Source organism: Bombyx mandarina, chromosome 12 (genome assembly GCF_030267445.1).
Source record: "Bombyx mandarina strain Sakado chromosome 12, ASM3026744v2".
Classification (NCBI taxonomy): domain Eukaryota; kingdom Metazoa; phylum Arthropoda; class Insecta; order Lepidoptera; family Bombycidae; genus Bombyx; species Bombyx mandarina.
The window spans coordinates 156,650-177,715 of record NC_143219.1 but is presented as its reverse complement, the minus strand read 5'-3'; the positions used below and the strand labels follow the sequence as shown (position 1 = coordinate 177,715).

General features: G+C 42.1%; 2 protein-coding genes across 2 annotated transcripts; one reads left to right on the top strand and one right to left on the bottom strand.

Annotated features, from left to right (window-relative positions):
- Window positions 1–3,330: 3,330 nt before the first annotated feature.
- Window positions 3,331–5,847, top strand: LOC149501703 (uncharacterized). The gene is made up of 2 exons (XM_089731755.1): window positions 3,331–3,484; window positions 5,531–5,847. The coding sequence occupies exons 1-2, from the start codon at window positions 3,331–3,333 to the stop codon at window positions 5,698–5,700; spliced, it is 324 nt and encodes a 107-aa protein (XP_089587881.1). The 3' UTR covers window positions 5,701–5,847.
- Window positions 5,848–7,492: 1,645 nt separating this feature from the next.
- LOC149501702 (venom protease-like) lies at window positions 7,493–19,534 on the bottom strand. The gene is made up of 10 exons (XM_089731709.1): window positions 19,366–19,534; window positions 17,928–18,025; window positions 16,757–16,824; window positions 16,612–16,673; window positions 14,991–15,157; window positions 14,802–14,914; window positions 14,562–14,714; window positions 9,095–9,233; window positions 7,813–7,944; window positions 7,493–7,737 (listed from the first exon to the last, which is right to left on the bottom strand). The coding sequence occupies exons 1-10, from the start codon at window positions 19,436–19,438 to the stop codon at window positions 7,573–7,575; spliced, it is 1,170 nt and encodes a 389-aa protein (XP_089587835.1). The 5' UTR covers window positions 19,439–19,534; the 3' UTR covers window positions 7,493–7,572.
- Window positions 19,535–21,066: the final 1,532 nt, after the last annotated feature.

Sequence of the window (21,066 nt, the reverse complement as noted above, 5' to 3'; positions counted from 1 at the left end):
CGTTAATATTAGTGCAGTATTAAACGCCAAATACTGACGACATAGTTGTGTTTACGAGGCAGTCACCATGAGGCGATCGACAAAAGTCATCTCGATGGTCAACCAGTCAGATAAGGGAGAAATCAAAACATGTTCCAGATTCATAAAGATATACTTCTTCGTGATTTACATTCTTACTGGCTTCAACTTCGGTTTCTACACCTGCCGCGGCCTCAACTTCTTGCGGGTCATACAAGCCTCAGTCTTATTACTGAGATTTATCATCGCTTCAAACTGCATTTATATTGCGTTTCATTTCCGGCTCTTGGAAGCAATTTGGTACTCTTTGACTTTTAGTGAAAGCTTAGCGATAGTGGTCTGCTTCATGCTGAGTAGATCTGCTCTGAGCTGCAAGAACCTGTTCGAGTACTTGTACAGTGTCGACCAGGAGTTGAAGAAGAGTGTCGGTCCCAGTATTGAAGTGAAGCTCGCGCTGTACACGGTCGTGGTGAGCGTGCTGAGACTGACTGTCTACGTGTTCTGTGCTATCGCCTACTACGAGACCCTTCACGAAGGATTTTGCGTCGAGTTAGTCTACAACACACCCTGTTACTGCTCGGATCTGTATCTAGTGATACACTTTACAATATTTCATTCGGTTTATTGTCGACTGAAGGCGCTGAGAATATCTCTGAACGAGAAATTTGATGTTTAAAAAGGTACTCTCATATACAAGTCGTTGATTGACAATTTGGAAGAAATCAAAAAAAGTTTGGATGTTCCGGTAAATATTTATAGCTCTGTTTCAGTAGTTTTTATTTGCTGATCTTTTGATTATGTTGATATAAATCTGAACTTTGTATTTGCTCAGTGACTGTTCATGATCCATTCGATTGTTCTAATTCTTCGTGATCCTACTAAACGCAGTAGCCATAGCGATGATAAATATTTTGGTGACTTTGGAAATTTCTTATGGACAAACGGTACGTATAATCTTAGATATTGGCTTTCAGATTACGAAAATTTTAGATTCAGTTTAATCTGTAACGATGTTTATCACAGAATTAAAGAATCAGGCAAAAACCTGCGTTCTGGCCGTGACTAAGTTTCGTCACTATTTTGTTTACACAATATTTATTACGATACACACACAATTAGTCTTAGCTATATTTAACAGAGGACTCGTTTAGTGGATAGGGTTCTAAAACATCCTTTGGCCCGCGGTCTGCTCCCAACTGAACATCAGTAGACCGTCAAGCCTCACAAGCACCGCGTGTGGGCCATGAACTCATTCACCCATTTAAGCAATAAAAAAAGACACAAATTGCCATATTTTTAATGTGGCCAGTCTTATGTTTTTATTATGAACCCATAACTTAACTAATATACTCACTCCTCTTTCTTACTAATACTTAACACTCACTACTCTTTCTCTCTTATCATCATTCTCTTCTCCCTCTATCTTGCACTACCATTTCCATACATCTCCTTGTTACGTGCATCTTCTCTCTACGCATCAAATGTCTATACCACGGTAACCGTCCGCTCTTTAATTTGTTGCTTACTGGGGCTACTTTCACACTTCCTCTGATATACTCATTCTTTATTTGTCCATTCTTGTCACTCCACACATCCATCTCAACATTCGCATCTCTGCCGCATGCACTCTTCTTTCATGCTTTACTTTCGTCACCCAACATTCAGATCCACATATCACGACGTTTTATAAATTTTCCCCTTGAGCTTAAGGGGCATTCTACGACCGCATACTGTTGCAGAGACCTGTCGCTATTTCACCCAACCAGCGTTTATTCGGCTCGCTTCGTCACGGTCTAAATTGCCGTCGTTCTGGAGTATTGAGCCGAGATACTTGAAGTCGGAGCAGACTGGCAGGGATACACCATCTAAGGCGATTGGCGTGAAGTCTGACCAACCACCAAAATCACAGAATATATTTTATTATTTTATTTTATTGCTTAGATGGATGGACGAGCTCACAGCCCACCTGATGTTAAGTGGTTACTGAAACCCATAGACATATATAACGTAAATGCGCCACCCACCTCGAGATATAAGTTCTAAGGTCTCAGTATAGTTACAACGGCTATCCCACCCTTCGAACCGAAACGCATAACTGCTTTACGGCGGAAATAGGCGGGGTGGTGGTACCTACCCATGTGGACTCCCAAGAGGTCCTACCACCAGTAATTACGCAAATTATAATTTTGCGGGTTTCATTTTTATTACACGATGTTATTTCTTCACCGTGGAAGTCAATATGTGCTCGGTTTTTATTGGACTGATCTTGAAACCCACGTTTTCCAACCTTTCTTTCCATTGTGCCAGTCTCCTCTGTACCGCGGGCCCTTCCTCTCCTTCTTCAACGACGCCAGGAGCAGAGCCAGGCCGCTGCTTACCGCTGCATACCTGAACGTCACCTTTGTTCTTGAATACAGATACGAGTGAGCTTTTGCACCACTCGTTAGACATGGCCTCTTCTTGGAATAATTTGTTGAAGAATTAAGTTAGCCACGTCCATACATCTGCTTACAGAAACTTCCACACCTCTATTGGGATACTATCTAGTCCAGTAGATTTTCCATTCTTCATATCTTGTACAGCCTTTCGTACTTCTTGCATACTTACTTCTCACATTTTATAGTTCACCACTCCAGTCATTTTCTTCATTCATCAACTTTTCAAAGTCCCTCTTCCATCTCTATCTCTTATTTCCTTTAATTTGTTAACACTCTTCCTGCACTATCTTTCACGCATTTAATGTGGCTAAAATCTCTTCCATCCTTCTCTCTTGCTTTGGCCATTCTGTACAGGTGCGTTTGTCCTTCAGGTCTTTCTAGCGGCTCATACAATGCATCTTCTGCCTCGGCCCTGGCAATATCTACATACTTTTTAGCCAGCTTCTTACTTTCTTTATATGCTGTTTTTAACTTCTCTTTCGTAACCAAATCTGGGGAATATGTGTTCTATAATTCTATAAAGGTCTTTTCTTTTTCTTTAAGTGCTTTTTGAACGTAGTCGCTATGTCATCAGGTCTTCTTTAATTTTCTTCCCCGTTGATATCTCAAACATATTATTCTAAAATATGCTAAACAATATATACTTAATAAGACTATCTACAGTTTTCCTATAAAATCTCAGATCCTATAAATTATTTGTAAGCTCATGCCGTTCAATAACACAGTGGTGGGCCGGTAGTGTTCACCCTGCGCACTGTCATTGTGTCTTTATTAGTTGAGAAGACGAGCTCATCGCGCAGCAGGTGTGAACTAGTTACCAAAGTTTGTACAAAATATCAAACATAAATCTTTAACAAAAGTTTACATATTTCAGATGAAATTTATTAGGACAGCACCTCGTTATCTGGAAACTGTCCTGCTGTTCTCGTCTGCGTTCGCGCCGGTGCTCGCGGCGGACATGATGGCGAGCGAGGCGCAGAAAATAAAAGTCACTCTCAACAACATTCTACAGAGAGACGACTCCCTGCGTAAGAGCTATTTGGTCACAGTACTCAGCTGCACACACTTTAACATATCTGTCATTAACACTCAATAACTACAAGTAATTAATTGACTGTCACCTCACGGACACTCGCATACTACGGGGCGTTTATGAAAAGTTGCGTCTCCAATCTGAAAAGTTTAAATTGAAATGTGTTACTAATTAGAAGTAAATATAATTATTAGTTAAACATAGTTTATAGTTGAAATCTCTCAAAAACTGGGTTGTAGAGCGTGACATAGAATAAAACAATAATATGTACGAGGGGTTCATAATAGTTTTTTTTTTTTTTTTTTTTTTTTTTTTTTTTTTTTTTTTTTTTTTTTTTTTTTTTTTTTTTTTTTTTTTTTTTTTTTATGACTGAAGGATTACTGGTGGCCCGGAGGCCTTTCCAGTTTCACCAGGACAGGTGGGCGAGCAAAGGCTCAGCCAGGAGGGGTGGGATTTGCTAACAGCTACCCGAGCGCCTCCGAAGGAGACCTAACAACTCAAGAGTAGCTGCTTCGCGAATGAATCTACTACCGGATCGGAATCGCGACCCGCTGAGAAGATCCGGCGAGAAACTCAGCGAGCTGATTCATGGGTTAGGTTGCACGGCGAACTCTTTGTCGAGTTCGACGAGTACGGTTACCGAAGTCCCTAAGCCTGCTCCTAGAGTTGAAGGCGTCTAGTGCAAAGGTTATTGGATCTGATGGATCCGTAAGGACGTGTCTAGGGCGTCGACGGTGACTGGCTCCTGCATGATCAGGATTCGGGGAGTAGTCAGCGGCGGCTACGATAAGGCGATTATCATGACGCATAGCCTTATCGAAGTACCGTTCCGACGCTGACTTCATGTATTTCTGTATAGATTCGAGGCCCAGGTCGTCGTGTAGGTCAACGTTCCTCACGAACCACGGAGCTCCGACGGCTAACCTGCAAAAGCGGGATTGTAGAGATTGAAGGGTGTCTATGTGTGTACGGGCCGCGTGAGCGAACACCACACTCGCGTAAGTCATGACGGGCCTTATGCAAGTTTTGTAAAGTGTCACCTTGTTCCGAAGGGACATTTTACTCCGCTTACAGATCATGGGGTAGAGTCTACCGAGAATAAACGCGGCACATAATAGTATTGTTATGCCGCTGAGAGTAACGCCACCTGTCGTTAGATAGCAGAAACGAATAGCAGAAGAACTAGTAATATCGATAGCGTTTGAGAAGTGTAACGCCATCTATTATCAAATAGCGGAAACACATATCAAAACGACTCGAATGTTCTCGATAATTGTAGAGTTGTCGTGTCGACTGTAAAAGCTTGCAGAGGTGACACGAAAATAATTAGTAATCGGATCTACTCGAAACAAAACAGCGAACGGATTACCTGAAGTAGAGCAGAAGAAGTTAATTAAGAATTTTAGGTTTTCTATGTGTTTCTAATAGTGTTAATTTGTGCTTCGGTGTAAGTTCTATGTATCCCGAACCTAAGTGCGTAACAATATGTACCTACGCTCGAAAATGAGGGAGAGTTGTGGAATGGACTCTGGTCTAATGACGTCAGTATCGCCTCACAGGTCAACCTCTGACAATTCCGTAGAGTGATTCCCATGATAGTGTTAGGCCGGTTAGAGAAACGCCATCTATCGCTGAATAGCCGAAACGAATATCAAAAGAACAAGAATCATAGAGAAAACTCGAGAAGTATAACGCCATCTATTGTCAGATAGCGGAAACACATCAAAGCTACCCGACTTGTCCAGAATGTTCTCGATAAATCTAGGGATGTTGTATCGACTATAAAAGCGTGGCAGAGATGGCACGAATTCTGTTGGTGATCGGAACTACTCGAGGCGAAACAGCGAACGAATCACCTGAAGCGAAGCGAAAAAGTTGAATTAAAATTTTTAAATTGTTTTGTGAGAATTCTAAGTGTCAATACAGTCTTAATTTATACTTCGGTAGAATTTTTATTTATCCCGAACCCCAAAGCGTAACAATAGGATCCCTTACAATAAGTCGGTTGATGACTGATAGTGATGAGTACTTTTCTGTTCAGTGGAAGATGATCGTCGCAAAGTGAAACAGTTCGCGGGGTACGTCTCGGCTCGGCCGTTCCGGCTCCGCGCGTGTCGGGTGCTCTCGCTGGACTGCACGCTCCCCGTGACCGTTCTCAGCATCTGCGTCACCTACCTTATTGTGGTCGTGCAGTTCACGCATCTCTACTGATCTCTGCTCGGCTGCGGCGTGCTATGGTCCGCGTGGAGTAAGTCGGCGTGTCCGTATCGCGTCCAAGCCTCGCATTGTTTTATTATACGTAATAAATGTGTTTGATTGTTCAATTTGCATATTAAATACACACCCAACATTATTCATACCTCGATTAAAAGTAGACAAAGTTCTAATTTGAACTGTAGAAGTATGGTCTCATTGATAGCAGTGTCTCCTACTGCCCCTCAACCACAGACATTTCTTATATACGAGGAGTGATCAAAAAGTAGTGAGAACGACATACTCCTTGGTAGGAAAAATAAATACTGGCAGGTATAGCTCAGATTCATATTTGCAATATTAATAAAGGAAAACAATTTCGATTCTCTTTTGTTTTTTTCCAAAATGTAGTAACAACTGAAACAGGTACGAAGACGATAACGAGGTGATGGAAGCCGTCGAGATCTTTTTGCAGAACCAAGACAAAACTTTTTTTTTTATGGATTGAAGCCTTGGCAAAGATCTGGACTCGCTGTGTAGAGACTCGGAGACTATGTAGAAAAATAAATTATTAAGTTATCAATAGTCATTAAATTCTATCTCATTCTCACAAAATTTTGATCGCCCCCTAGTAGTCTTCTGGTATCAATCTATTTTTACGAACACGACTTTAGTCATGAAAGTATTAGGATTGTTTTATTTAAATTATAGTACTATATAGGTATATACGAGTAGACGTATTAACTTAACAGGAGCATGATGTCTCTCCAAGTGATATGTAGACAGTGACTAGTTACGCTATAAGGTACCGAAGTCGGAGCCCGAAAACAATGCCGATTTTCAAGTTCCTCAGACAGGGAGCAATTTTTCTAAAGAAATACGCATCGTGCTGTCTTCGCGGACAACTTCCACGATGAAGGTATCATCATCATGTCAGTCTGTATATGTCCGCTGCTAAACATAGGCTTCTCTAATCTATCTCCAGTGCGGCCAGTCCGTTGCCACCTGCATCCAACGCGACCCAGCGATGTTCATTAGGTCGTCGGCCCATCTGCTTGGTGGCCGTCCCACATTGCGCTTGCCACTACGTGGTCTCCACTCAAGAATCTTTCTGCTTCATCCGCTACAATAATGAAGACATGGAATTAAGCAAAGACCACAATATATTAACGTACCATAATTATTGAAGGTACGGCATATTGTAGGAGAACTACTGTAGTGGGACAGCATTTACTATAAAGCCGAGACTTAGAGCTCATGTCACAAGCTGGTCGGCGGGCTTGACGTTGTTGCTGTCTACGAGGTCCGATAACCACTTAACATCAGATGGGCACTGAGTTTGTCTACCCGCAATAAACAATGTGCTTTCCAAAATTTACTTTACGAAAAGTGTAATTAGCTCGTATCAAGTTGATTAACAAGTGCACTCAGTGGTCTACCTGTCATCTATCTAAAATTATGTACATGATATTGAGTAATAGCTAACACCAACATAATAAATCAATAGAAAATACGTAACGTTTATATTAAAAGTACGAAAGTAATACTGAATAATGTCGAAAATTGTAATATTGTAAGAAGCTAAGAGATACTGAAATACAACATTTTGACCAGCACATTGAGTACCACAATTACGATGGGTTTCAGAGGAAAAAACAAATGAGGTACAGTACAATAGTCAAGTGCAACGTCGATGTCTGCGGTCCTAAGTCTATTTGTGAAGGAAGGGCGTAAGCGTACGGGCAGGTACGGGCAGGTACCAGGCCAGCAAACATTCTGTGTATTTTTCTAAAGTCAAATTAAACCAAAAGCCGATAAAGATTCTTTTATATTCAATTTGGAAGAGAACAATGAATTAAAACAATTTCTAATAAGTTTAGTTAAAAATCTTCAAGGCCAGACGATGCTCACGATCCAAGGCTTGTAGTGCTCGATGCGCGTGTAGAGGCCGGCGCCCGCGTCGCCACACGCCACGCCTGATGACGTCACGCCGAGCACAGCCCTGGTGCAGCCCGCCTCGCTCTCGTGCAGGATCAAGGGACCGCCGCTGTCACCCTGTCACAGTACGTTGTCATATGAGACAACTCAGTCGTGCATCTGGATTCTTCAAATTATGAGAACCAAACTAACCTGGCAAGTGTCGTGCGGTGTGTCGCGGTCTCCGAAGCACAGCTGCGTGCTGTTGTCGAACCCGTCGAGCAGGTGTCGGTGCGGAGGATACTGCTTCAAGCACTCCTCGGCGGTGAACTCGCTCACTTCAACCTTGTTTGTACAGAATGACTTACTAAATTACTGCTAACGAGGAAAGCTAGTTTACACAATAGGAAAATTTACTTTAAGTCTGATACAATGCCACAGAACCCAGCAAAAATTATTCTGTCGTTATGGAGCCCTTGATGTCCTTAAGTGCTTATTAGGAGTGGCAAAACAAAATATTGTTGGTTATGGCCTGGTCTATCTTCCCGGCCGTGAACGGGCCTGTGGTGCACAATCTGCGTACTGTGGGTCTCGTCTACGGGGTCGCCCTAATAATGAGACACGTTTATCGCTTCCTACAGGGTAATTTGAACCACTCCGCAAGGGCAAAAAACCTTCTCGTCCACATCATGGCGGAGTGATCAATCGACGCCGCTGTCGCTGCGAAGCCATCTTTTGTCCCCACTGACCATTCTTTCTGGACCGGAGACGTTGACGGCTAAGCGTCAATGCCCATCATATTGGCTTTACGCAGCACTTCCGTATTCCGATTAGGAACAGACATGTTGAGAATTTTGCCTATAAATGTGCTTTGGTAGCTAGCTTCAGGTCATGTGACCTAAAATTGAAGTCCTTTATATGTGGATGCGGTTATAATGATATGGAAGCCGTCAGTTGCGCAGGATATATTAAAATGCACAAATGTATGCGCGAGATACAGGTGCATATACTCATCCTTGTCTTCTAGACCCAGTGGAACGGGGATCGTTATGGCTGGAGAAAGACTCGAACAGATGGACCCGTAATAATGAATGATGAATAAGTTAAAGCAAGTCAATACTTTTTCACACTCTCTTAATCGCCTTATACAATACCCCCGGAAGGATTTGGGATGGTATTATTGTAGTCCGATACCACAAGGCTTTTCCGGTATATAATGAATTAAATAAGAATCAAACGGGTACACCATAACCATTCACGGGTCACCATTCACTATATTGTTCAATTTTGTTTTAAACTAAAAATTAATATCAAAGAAAGCCTTTGTTTAAGGTAAGTAAGTAAGTACGTAGCAAGTAGTAAATAATAATTAAATACTGTTATTCAATAGAGGCAATTTCCAACTTAATACTAATAAAACAAATTAGGTTGATGTGAAACTAAACAAAAAATTCTCATCAATTACTTATACTGCGTTAAATCTGGCCCTACAGACCTTTTGCAGCACATCTGCCAAGCGTTTCCTCGGCCCCAAATAGCCCCACCCCAGGGCTAGTGCTCGGGTTTTATTAATATAGGGAGATATCTGACCAGAGTATAAACACGCGGGCACCACATTCACGTTGAACTCTATTCTGGAACAAACAAAATTACAAACTGAAACTATGAAATTCTGTCCAAATGTTGACAGCGCCTGCATTTATTATTCTTTTGTTCTCGATTGCATAAAAACGCGTGCAACCAATAAAGCCAGTCATTCTGAAGCCGTTCTTAACCTTCAGACACAACCCACTGAGTTTCTCGCCGGATCTTCTCAGTGGGTCGCGTTTTCAATCCGGTGGCAGATTCTGCGAAGCACGGCTCTTGCTAGGGTTCGTGTTAGCAACGTCGTCAGGTTTGAGCCCCGTGAGCTCACCTACTAGTTAAGGTTACGCTGAAATAGCCTCTCAAGGCTCTCAGCTTAGGTAGGAAACAAAAAAAAATCGCGCTTAATATTTACAATAAAGGTCTAGTCTATTCATACTTAAATAGCTCTTTACGAATAGTGCCCGATTTATAATAGGTTGGGGAAAAAGTTTCTTCGCATTTTTTAAGAAAATTCACAACATTTTTAATATAGTTTATTTACATTTAACTAAAGTATGTAGGTACCATTTTGTTCGATAACTTTTTGCCATCTTGTAAGTAGGGACATGATCCCATTGCTATAAAAATTTTGGGGCTTCTGATTGAAATACCGCGACAATTGGTTGTGGCAGTCCTCTCGTGGTGTTAACCTGACACTGCCTAAAGAATTCTGAAGAGACCGAAACAGGTGGAAATCTGAAGGTGCAAGATCAGGACTATACGGCGGATGCATTAACATCTTCCAGCCAAGTTCTCTTAATTTTTGTTGAGTGGCTAAAGGTGTGTGAAGTCTTGCGTTATCATGATGAAATCAACACCCCTTCTGTTGATTAATTCCGGCTGCTTCCTCTCATCTTCTTGCTTTAATCTCACCAGTTGTTCGCAGTAGCGTTCAGAATCGATGGTCCTGCCTGGTGGTAATAGCTCATAATGAATAATGCCCTTCCAATCCCACCACACACACAGCATCACCTTGTTGCGAGTTAACCCGGGTTTCGCCACAGTGTGTGAAGCCTAACCGGCTTTGACCACGACCTTTTTCACACGTTCTTACCCTACATGATCCACTTTTCATCACCAGTCATCAGCTTCTTCAAAAATGGTTCGGTTTCATTACGTCATAACAAAGAATCACAAATGAGTACACGGTTCATTAGGTTTCTTTCAGTGAGTTCGTGAGGTACCCAAATATCGTTTTTTTTGTGTACCCAGTTTTTTTTAAATGCACTAAAACTGTTTTATGGTCAATTCCCACTTCTTCAGCTACGTTGTAATTACTGATATGCCGACCTTGATCCACTTTTTCAAAAATGGCATCCATTTTATCCGTAATAGGGCGACCAGAGCGACGTGCATCTTTGACATCAAAATTTCCGGATTGAAAACGCTAACCAAATTTGTGCTACTCTCACAGACACTGCACTAGGTCCATAATATCGCATTTTTTTCGCGGCTCGCGTTGCATTTTTACCTTTTTTATAGTAAAATTTTAAAATGTATCGAAATTCTTCATTAGATATTCACTCATCCTGACAGTACGAAAAATTAATTAAAAATTACACATTTCCCCAATTTGAATTTGGAATTATCTTCTTTATAATTTAAACTTTTAATGATAACAAAACCAGCCAGATACAAATAGTATAGCCAAAGAGATTTTATTACAAGTTCATACATACTATAATGCGAACAGACTTTTACCCAACCTATTATTATCGGTAAGTTTTTAATGATCACTTTGTCTGATCTCTGTAGATTCTTGAGACTAAAGCCTTCGTCAAACAGAACGCGTGCTTAGCGCCGCGTACTTAACGTCGCGCTCTTCGAATTGACTAGATGAGTCTAACGCTCCTTGACGCAACGCATTCGCCAAATCATAGTGCCTTTCGATAGTTGTGTGAAAATTTAAAAGTATTAAGAAATCGAGTAATTCAGATGTGTCATTGTATAAGCATGGGTATTTACCGCCCGATTAGCCTCCTCATGTCTGTAGGCAAACTGTATGAGCGTCTGCTCTACAAACGCCTCAGAGACTTCGTCTCATCCAAGGGCATTCTCATCGAGGAACAATTCGGATTCCATACAAATCACTCATGCGTTCAACAGGTGCACCGCCTCACGGAGCACATTCTTGTGGGGCTTAATCGACCAAAACCGTTATACACGGGAGCTCTCTTCTTCGACGTCGCAAAAGCGTTCGACAAAGTCTGGCACAACGGTTTGATTTTCAAACTATCCAACATGGGCGTGCCGGATAGTCTCGTGCTCATCATACGGGACTTCTTGTCGAACCGCTCTTTTCGATATCCGGAGTAAAATGTCCCTTCGGAACAAGGTGACACTTTACAAAACTTGCATAAGGCCCGTCATGACTTACGCGAGTGTGGTGTTCGCTCACGCGGCTCGCACACACATAGACACCCTCCAAACTCTACAATCCCGCTTTTGCAGGTTAGCCGTCGGAGCTCCGTGGTTCATGAGGAACGTTGACCTACACGACGACCTGGGTCTCGAATCTATTCAGAAATACATGAAGTCAGCGTCGGCACGGTACTTCGATAAGGCTATGCGTCATGATAATCGTCTTATCGTTGCCGCCGCTGACTACTCCCCGAATCCTGATCACGCAGGAGCCAGTCACCGTCGACGCCCTAGACACGTCCTTACGGATCCATCAGATCCAATAACCTTTGCATTAGACGCCTTCAGCTCTAACACTAGGAGCAGGCTTAGGGACCCCGGTAACCGTACTCGTCGAACTCGACAAAGAGTTCGCCGTGCAACCTAACCCATGAATCAGCTCGCTGAGTTTCTCGCCGGATCTTCTCAGCGGGTCGCGATTCCGATCCGGTAGTAGATTCATTCGCGAAGCAGCTGCTCTTGAGCTGTTAGGTCTCCTTCGGAGGCGCTCGGGTAGCTGTTAGCAAATCCCACCTCTCCTGGCTGAGCCTTTGCTCGCCCACCTGTCCTGGTGAAACTGGAAAGGCCTCCGGGCCACCAGTAATTCTTTAATCCAGACCAAACCAGACTTATTACCGTCTAATTGTCACTTCATGCCAAGCAGCTGGAATATCCTCATTGGATCCAAGGACCTAGGCAGTGTGTTTCAGAATTACAATTTCTTTAAGATATGTTTAATTCTTTAACAATACGTAACATTTCACCATCATCATTCGGCTACCTTTAATTTTTATGGAAATTTAAAGTTAATTTTAAAAACTTTTTTTTAAATGTGCTTACATATAATTAATATGTTAGACTTGTTTATGTGTGTTTTGTTGTCTCCGACGGCAGATGAGCTGAAACAGCCAAGGTACTCCCTACCGCCATTGACACTTTGTGAACCTCGATTGAAGAAGGACGGGGTGCTCGGAAAATACAGTAGAGTGGGACTTCTCTCTTTGTTAAGCTGGATGCTGCTTAGATCATGGGGAGCGAGACCGAATCAATCATTCAAGGTTTTTTGATTTCTTTGATGGGTGTTTGAGCTCACGGCCCACCTAGGGGGAAGTGGTTACCGGAGCCCATAGACATCACAGCGTGAAGGACGCCACTCATCCTGAGGCTTGAGGTGTCTATGTCTCAATTGTATAGTGATTCCACAAATTGTATTTTTTATGCGGTTTCGTTTTTATTACACTATGTTCCTTGATTTTGTGAATCACTCGTGGACATTACTTAAGCACGTATTTCTTTAAAAATAATGGGACAGGTCTGCGTAGGTCTAATGCCAGCAAAGTCGTATCACTCGATACAAATATACCGGCCGTCATATCCTTTTCCGGTTAAGGAACAATAATCAATCCCAATTCTTCCGCCAGTATCCTTCTGGACCCTTCCTGAATCCTTCTGAATCCTTCTGGACTCTGCGGATCAATGTTTTCAGCGGTGTTCATTATTGGGGCCATGAGAAAGGTAAAGCCAAGTCGGCCTCTAAAACGCAGAAAATAGCGAAGAGATACTTAATGCTTAGACAATAATTTATTTATTTAGTGCTTAGATTGCTGGACAATCTCGCAGTCCACTTGGTGTTAAGTGGTTACCGAAGTCCATAGATATCAACAACGTAAATGCCACCACCAACCTTGTGACATGGGTTTTAAGTCTCAGCTTTACAGTACAACGGCTTCCCCACCCTTCAAACCTATTACTGGATCACGACAGAAATAGACAGGATGGTGGCACCTACCCGTGCAGGCTTACAAGACGTTCCACCACTAATAGACGCCCGACCACCAGCGAGCCTACCTCTTGGGCCGACATGTTGAGATATTTTTAGAAAATTATGCTTCATTCATTCCCTTTTATCTAACATCACTCCCAGGCTATCACTGAAGCTGGATAATGCCAGTGATGCTCCCCTGACTAATTGTAAAGCTTTTATAAGAATTTATTTGCTATTTTATAAGCTTTTATTTGAATATAAACTATTTCATTTGGCTGGTTACAATGTGCTCAACAGTAAAATTACATCATTGCTTAGGGAAAAATAATCACTGTGCGCACGATGTGTCATGAGACTTTTTTCTTCCTACCTTTGCACTAGTAGCCTACGGACCATTCCAGCTATGCTCGGATGGGCAGGTGAGCTCACGGGCTCAACCTGAGAGAATTTGCTAATACTAGCACTAGCAAGAGAATTGCTTCGCAGAATATACCATCGGATCGGAAGTGCGACCCATTGAGAAGATCCGGCGAGAAACTCAGCGGGCTATGTCTATGGATTGGTTCACACGTCGAACTCTTCGTCGTGATCAACGAGTTTGACGAGGACGACGACCGGTGTTTGAGGGGCCTAAAAGCAACAATAGAGGATCCGACAAAAGTCGCCTGGGTCGGATAGGTAATTAGCGGCTGCTACAATAAAAGGATTATCGTGTCACGCTGCTTTGTCGAAATATCGTTCTGACACTACCTTAAGATACTTACGTATCGGTACTAGATTTAAATCGTCGTAAAGGTCAACATTCTCACATACCACGGTGCTCCGACGGCTATCCTACAAAAACGAGGCTTTCTTGCTTGCTTTTCGTGCATATTTCAAATTCACGGCATGGCTTTGAATACTATATTTATTTCCCTGAACAAAATCTGTAAACAGACCTAATTTCATCGAATTCTTGTCTTATTTTTATTCTATTTCATTGACACGTTACAAACATCGGACGTAATATTCGACTAACTACTGACCAAGCGTAAGAATAGTTTAAAAATTGATTTATATAACATAATAATCCAATCTTATTTATCAGCGTTCTCTATTTTAGTATTAAGACATTATTTTACAATGTAGTGTGATGTTAGTTATTTAATGATTACATTTACATAACACATACTGTTTCTCTGTCTTGAGGAGCGCGATGTCGTGGTACTTGGAGGGCGAGGCGTAGTCGGGGTGCGGGATGACCTGGGCGAGGGTGTGCCGCTGCCAGATCTCAGGAGGGTCGGAGCGCTTCAGGATGCCGAGAGCTGCGTACTTCAAGGGTCCCCTGCGGACGACAGGGCGTGCTGTTTATTGGCGTCTAGTGTCTGTGTGTGCTGGTGCGTGGTAGCGTGGCGCCGGCGAGTGAACTGACAGGCGTGGCTCGGAGATGCAGTGCGCCGCCGTGAGGATGTACCGCGCGGAGAGCACCGACCCGCCGCACAGCCACTGCGCCTCCTCTGCGCTCGGTCCGAACCCCAGCAGCGCCTGCAGTACACGTGCACATCAGTACGCGGGTCTTTCTGACACGTGCACTGGCCTTACGATCTCTGCGGTACATTACCATGAAGGGGAACTCCGCTCTTTCGGCGTCTTTACCGCCGACCGGAGATACCGCGGTGGATAATATTAAGTGACATTTCCTTTCGGGGTCGTATTGTTTATAAAAGGAATAGGTAACTGTGCTTTTACAGTGGTAGTCTGGTATGTATAAAACATTGTCGATGCAAGCTGAAACAATTACAAATAATTTGATGCTAGTATTAGTGTCTGAGAGTTAATTAGTTTTCATTATAAAAACACTACACACTTCGACTAAACATAATTAATAACTAGATTCCTAGACCCTGATTTCTTATTGATAGCTGTAGGTATGTGTGAAGTTGGAGTCGTAGGCGATTCTTGTCCTGTGTCAGCTTCCTACTTACAGCTCTAGCCTGTTGAGTCTTTTTTAGTAGCCTGGAAAGTAAAGGAGCGTAAGACCCCTCTGATTTTAAGCGGTCGTTGACGCTTAGGATCCTTGGTCAATGTCATTATCATAGTCGTATCGATGAACGGTGCATACCGGTGTATTTCATTCCAGAGGCGAATGACTACAAAAAGCACAAGAACCTCGAAACTTTGAATATACGACGTCATGTAGTGAATGTAGTGAATGGCCTAAGCTGTGTCTTCAATGTGTTATACTGAATTAAATTCAATGGTGTGAATGAATTTTTTTCTCTGAAATCTCAGTCGGATTTCCCTATCAGTAAAGGTCTCAGACTCAAGAGATAGCACTATCCTATGAGCTTCGCGATCGGCAGTGAGTCGTGCTTCCCGTTCTTCAAGTATCTCCTGAAACCGGGCATTTGCTGTCCGAGCCCTCTCAGAGCTCAGACGGGATTCCCTATCAGTGAAAGTCTCAGACTCACGCAATAGTTCATGAGATTCACGATCGATGGACAAACGTGCCTCACGCTGTTCCCTGCTCTCCCTAATTCGGTGACCATCATTCGAGAACGATGTGAACTCAATCGAGATTCCATATAACTTTTTATCCCGCTCTTTCAACCCTTTGCATCCTTTAAAAAGTAAAAGCCTTTCTCAGGCTCTAGACTATTGGTATACCAAATGTCATTTAAATCGATTCACTAGTTTTGGCGTAAAGGCTCAACAGACAGATAAATTCGCATTTGTGATATTAAAGTATGAATTTTCGATGGTGAGCCCTGCTCAGAGAGAACTCTTATGACCGGTACAACGCTTCTACCATGTCATCCATCATCCGTATAGCTATATGTAGAGATGTAATGACAAGATAAATCTACGTTTGGGCGTGCTGTACACTGAATTCTTCTGCTCGTATACTGGTCGGTGCTCACTCGCTGGTCGCAGCTGTTGTAATACTCAGGGTGAATATCTGCAGGCAAGGGGAGCCGTGTGGCAGTTGCAGCCGTGAAAACATATTTTTTTGCCTTTTCCATAGCGAGTAGTCACCGCCACTCTTGGACGTCAACATTGCAAGGCGCCTAAAACGCTACCCACCCCGCTAAGGACTCCCGTTCTACCTCGCTTGGAGAAAGCCATATGATAGGGCTTAGGAAAAGGAAGGAAAATGGGTACAAGTTTGTTTGTGCTATACGGGCGAACGCTCTCACGGCCACCGGGTAGGGAAAAACAATGAATACAGAAAGCGTTTATACCGTCCCAAGACTTCTCGTTCGTTTTTTCGAGTCGTGAATGTCGGTACGTGAGGTATATATTTCTGAAAAACAAAATAATTCGAAACTATAATGGATCTGGTAATGACTGATTCAGACGAGCTGGATTTACAGGGGCACAACTCACTCGATGTTGTCCACGAGGTCACAGTCGGTGCAGCACACGATGGGCTCCTTGCCGCGCAGCCCACACACCTGAGAACGTGAACCTCTCGTCATAAAACCCTTTGATAAGTCTTAGCAGTAGATCTCCTTGGGCCGGCGAGGTCACTTAGGATCTGACGGCCTAAGTTTCGCCTTCAACGACAATAAAATACACAAACAATTTCTTAACGTATTTCTTGTTTTCTAAATCGATGGTTAAAATTTGAATTTAAGATTTTTGATTTAGGCAGCATTATTAGGAGCAAAGTAGCATTATTATTATTGCCTTAGTATTACAGGGTCACTGAATTACAACAGATCAGTCTCTTTTTATCTCTTCAATAGTTTTGTATCTTCCATACAAAATATGCAATCTTTACTCTTAAATGTTCATTTGACAGCCCTCTTATCGGACATCACCCTAACACTTGTTTCAGAACGTGTTACGGTGTACCAGGATCGTGCATTACGAGTATAACATAAAGTATTAAAAACATCGAACTTATGTTCATCATCCGACTCACATTACATACTACATGTAAGGAATTAATTATGTGGTTTTACTGGTGTAGAGCGTCTTGTGAGTCCGCACGGGTAGGTACCATCATCCTGCCTATTTCTGCCGTGAAGCAGTAATGCGCTTCGGTTCAAAAGATCGGGCAGTCGTTGTACTGTAATACGGAGACTTATAATTACTCATGTCTCAAAATAAGTGGCGGCATTTACATTGTTGATGTCTGTGAGCTCCGGTAACCACTTAACACTAGATGGACCGAGAGGTCGTCCATTCATCTAATCAAACAAACTGTTAATTTTATGGTATTATTTTTGTTGTATAGACGGGTGAACAAGCTCGCGGCCTGTATGGTCGGAAAGAAAGAAAGAAAGAAACGTAAGTGCTATAGCTCACAAATATCATAATACGAATGTCGTCAACGCCACACTTTCAGACATGAAAATGAGTTTCAATAATATATCATATATATATATTACAGCACAACAGCCTTTCTGACCTTCAAGCCAGAACGCATTAACGTACGATTCGCGGAAGTAGAAGAAGGCTTCAGAAATAGACAAGATGGTTGTCCCTTCCGGGCGAACTCACAGCAAGCCCCACCGGCAGCAGCGTGACATGAGTTGCTTTAAATAATTACCGGTGGATAATTCTGTTCCTTGTAGTCCAAGATGAGTGTCTCGCAGTGCTTCGCAAGAACGCACGTGCCGTTGTAGCCGTCGCGCTGACACGGGGAGCCTGCCAAACAACGTGTCACTATACAATGCGTACTTGAACCACACGAGATCCGTCTTAATGCAGGAGTATACAGGGTTTGAAATAAAGATACACCTCGTTGGATTAGAACAACTGCGGGGTTGGAATGCGATGCCGCTATTCGATTGCTATTAAGTTCTAGCTCTGCTGCGTGCTAGTGGTACCGAGGTGATAGCGCGCCGCGCGATTTTGACCTCTACAGTCGCTCCGAGCCGTCAACGAGGAAGGCAGCCTCCTACTAACAGTATGACGGCTGCTCTAACCCTTCAAACTGAATGCATAGCTGCTTTGCTGCAGAAATAAGCGTATACAACAGAAGTATTGGTATAACATTCATTTAGAGAAGCTACGCCAGCACGGTAGTGCGATGGGCAATTTAACCGAGAATTCCCAAAAAGCCGTGTTTTTAAAATTAAGTGGAATTTAAAATAAAAGCACCGTGGATCCGTAGAGGATCCGACAAGGCATGCTTTGGGCTGCTCCGTCGCCTGACTCGCACATGTAATTAGCGGTGCCCAAGATAAGATAGCTATCGTGTCGCGCCGCTTTATCAAAATGGCATTCTGACGCTTCCTTAAGATACTCGTTTTATTTTATTTTATTTATTGGGTTCAACTTGTTATACTTTAGCACAAAACATTACAAGTAGCACACACTGTTACGCGCTGGGGTACTGGATAAATAAAACTTCCACCGAAGTATAAATTAAAACTCTATTTAACACTTAGAACACTTACATAACACTTTACAATTGGTAATTCACTTCTTCCACTTCGCTTCAGGTGATCCGTTCGCTGTTTCTCTTCGAATAGATCCGATTATTAATTGCTTTCGTCTCATCTCCGCAACGCTTTTATAGTCGACACGACAACTCTACAATTATCGAGAACATTCCCGATGGGGCGAGTTGTTTCAATATATGTTTCCCCCATAATTCTTTGGATTCAGAGACGTAGCAATTCTCACTAAGCTTCTGAACCACGCTCAAATATTGTTCTCAGCCCGTGTTGCCGTCACTGTCTGTTAGTTTTAGAATTTGTTTGGTGCCAGTTCTAGTGTTTAATTTTAACATTTTTGTTCTTCTAAATTGCTCTATTTTGTATTAGTTATGACTTTTCTGACATCGACTTTTTTGACATCTTGTGGCGAGAGGTCATCCATACTCATGGATAATGCTAATAACCATTTCATATTCTTTTAGGACTACCTAATTTCAAATTTAACTTGAAGGAAAGCATGCTGTGTCGTTAATTTCTTTGTCACTAAAGGTTAAATCTCTGAATATGTTACGTTCTTTTTTTAATAAGGAAAGGTTAGTTTACCTTCTATGTCGGCCGCGGAAGTCCCGAGAGCGAGGAGGAGCAGCACACAAGACACGAGCGTGACACGAGACATGTCGTGCGCGCGCCGACCGATGACAGATTGTGCGATGCGTTATTGATAGCTACGTTACGATACGACACATTAATTACGTCTGAAGGATGTTTTGGGATGAGTGCAGTTTGCGAGAGGCAAGCGACACCGTTGACGCTTCGCCCATGCGCGATGCAACTTACACATATTGCTGGTGAGCTTCTACAAGTAGGTACCATCCTTGCGTCAGTTTCTGTGGCATAACAGTAACGCGTTATGTTCTCAACAGCCCCGTGGACCAGTCGCGCCCATATAGTACTACCATAGTTGAGACTACCTCGTTACTACGCTACGCTGGGTTGTGGCATTAAAGTTATCTTGTCTATGGATTCTGGTAGCTACCTAATACCACTTAAGTCATGAAATTACCGGTCTGTAAATTTATGTGTCCTTTAAAGTGTTCACTATACATATCGGCTGTGAAATATCAAAACCCAGTATCTGCATAAAAGTAAATTTTACAGGAGAGCCGAAAAACAATTTCATATCTTTGACAGCGTGCCGTTTCAATAATATTAGTCGTACCTTCTTGAAAGTGATTGCAAAATTTGAGGTACATAACAGGCTTTATAAAAAAGTAGTTTTCATGCGTCTATCACATAATATGTACGTAGAGGAGCAGTTACTAATAAAAACATTGTTTTCTTAGACCAAACTTTTTGAGTGTGACAATTTCAAAACCTAGTAAGATCACTTGCTTTGTTTTCATCTAGTTCTAAAATATACTGAGTGGGGATAAATGTAAATTAATAGACTCAGTAAGATCACTTGCTTTGTTTTCACTAAGGTCGGAATTTACTGAGTAGGAACTAAATGCAATTTTATAAACCTATTAAGAAACAACAGAATAAAACAACATAAATTATAGCATACAACAAACATAAATTATAACATAAATTATACATAAATTTTAACAACATAAAATATGGGCAGGAATAAGCAGTTTTAATGAAAAAGGTAAAAAGAACAGATAATCGGAAACCAAACACTATTTGTTCACAGTAAAAATCAAAAAATAATTACTCAAAATATTTGAAAATAGTCAAATAAAAATAAACTATTCGCTTATTAATAATTGTCCACCAGAAGCTAAATTAACTGGATTATTATTAATAGGTAAACTTTGCCAAAACTCCCTTCTGTTCATTGGCATAAGCTGTAATAAAGTTGTTAGTATGCCTTTCTTTTTACTTTCTTTAATGCCTCTTGGAATATTTTTAAGGTTGGCATGATCAAGGAATTGTGTTTTTTAATAAGAAAATCCAACTCGGAATATGGAGATTCAAAATCATTCCTATAAAACATATTGCGGCACCCATTTACAAATTTTGCTTCAACCAAAGAACTAAGCAAAAAATTATTCATGGGAACAAAGTCATCATTGCGTCGCGGTATGCGTTTCTTTTAATACCCACTCATACGATTTTTGGACTTCGATAACTTCAACTTCGTCCTAGGTACGACGTTAAACTTCCTAGTTGCCAACCCGCATGCCCAGCGTGGTGACTTAAGGGCACAAACTCCCCAATGATAGGACACAAAATGCAACGGCCCCCAGTACCCGGCAGCTCTACTATTCCTGGCCACGGTGGCGGTCACGGTAACGGTAG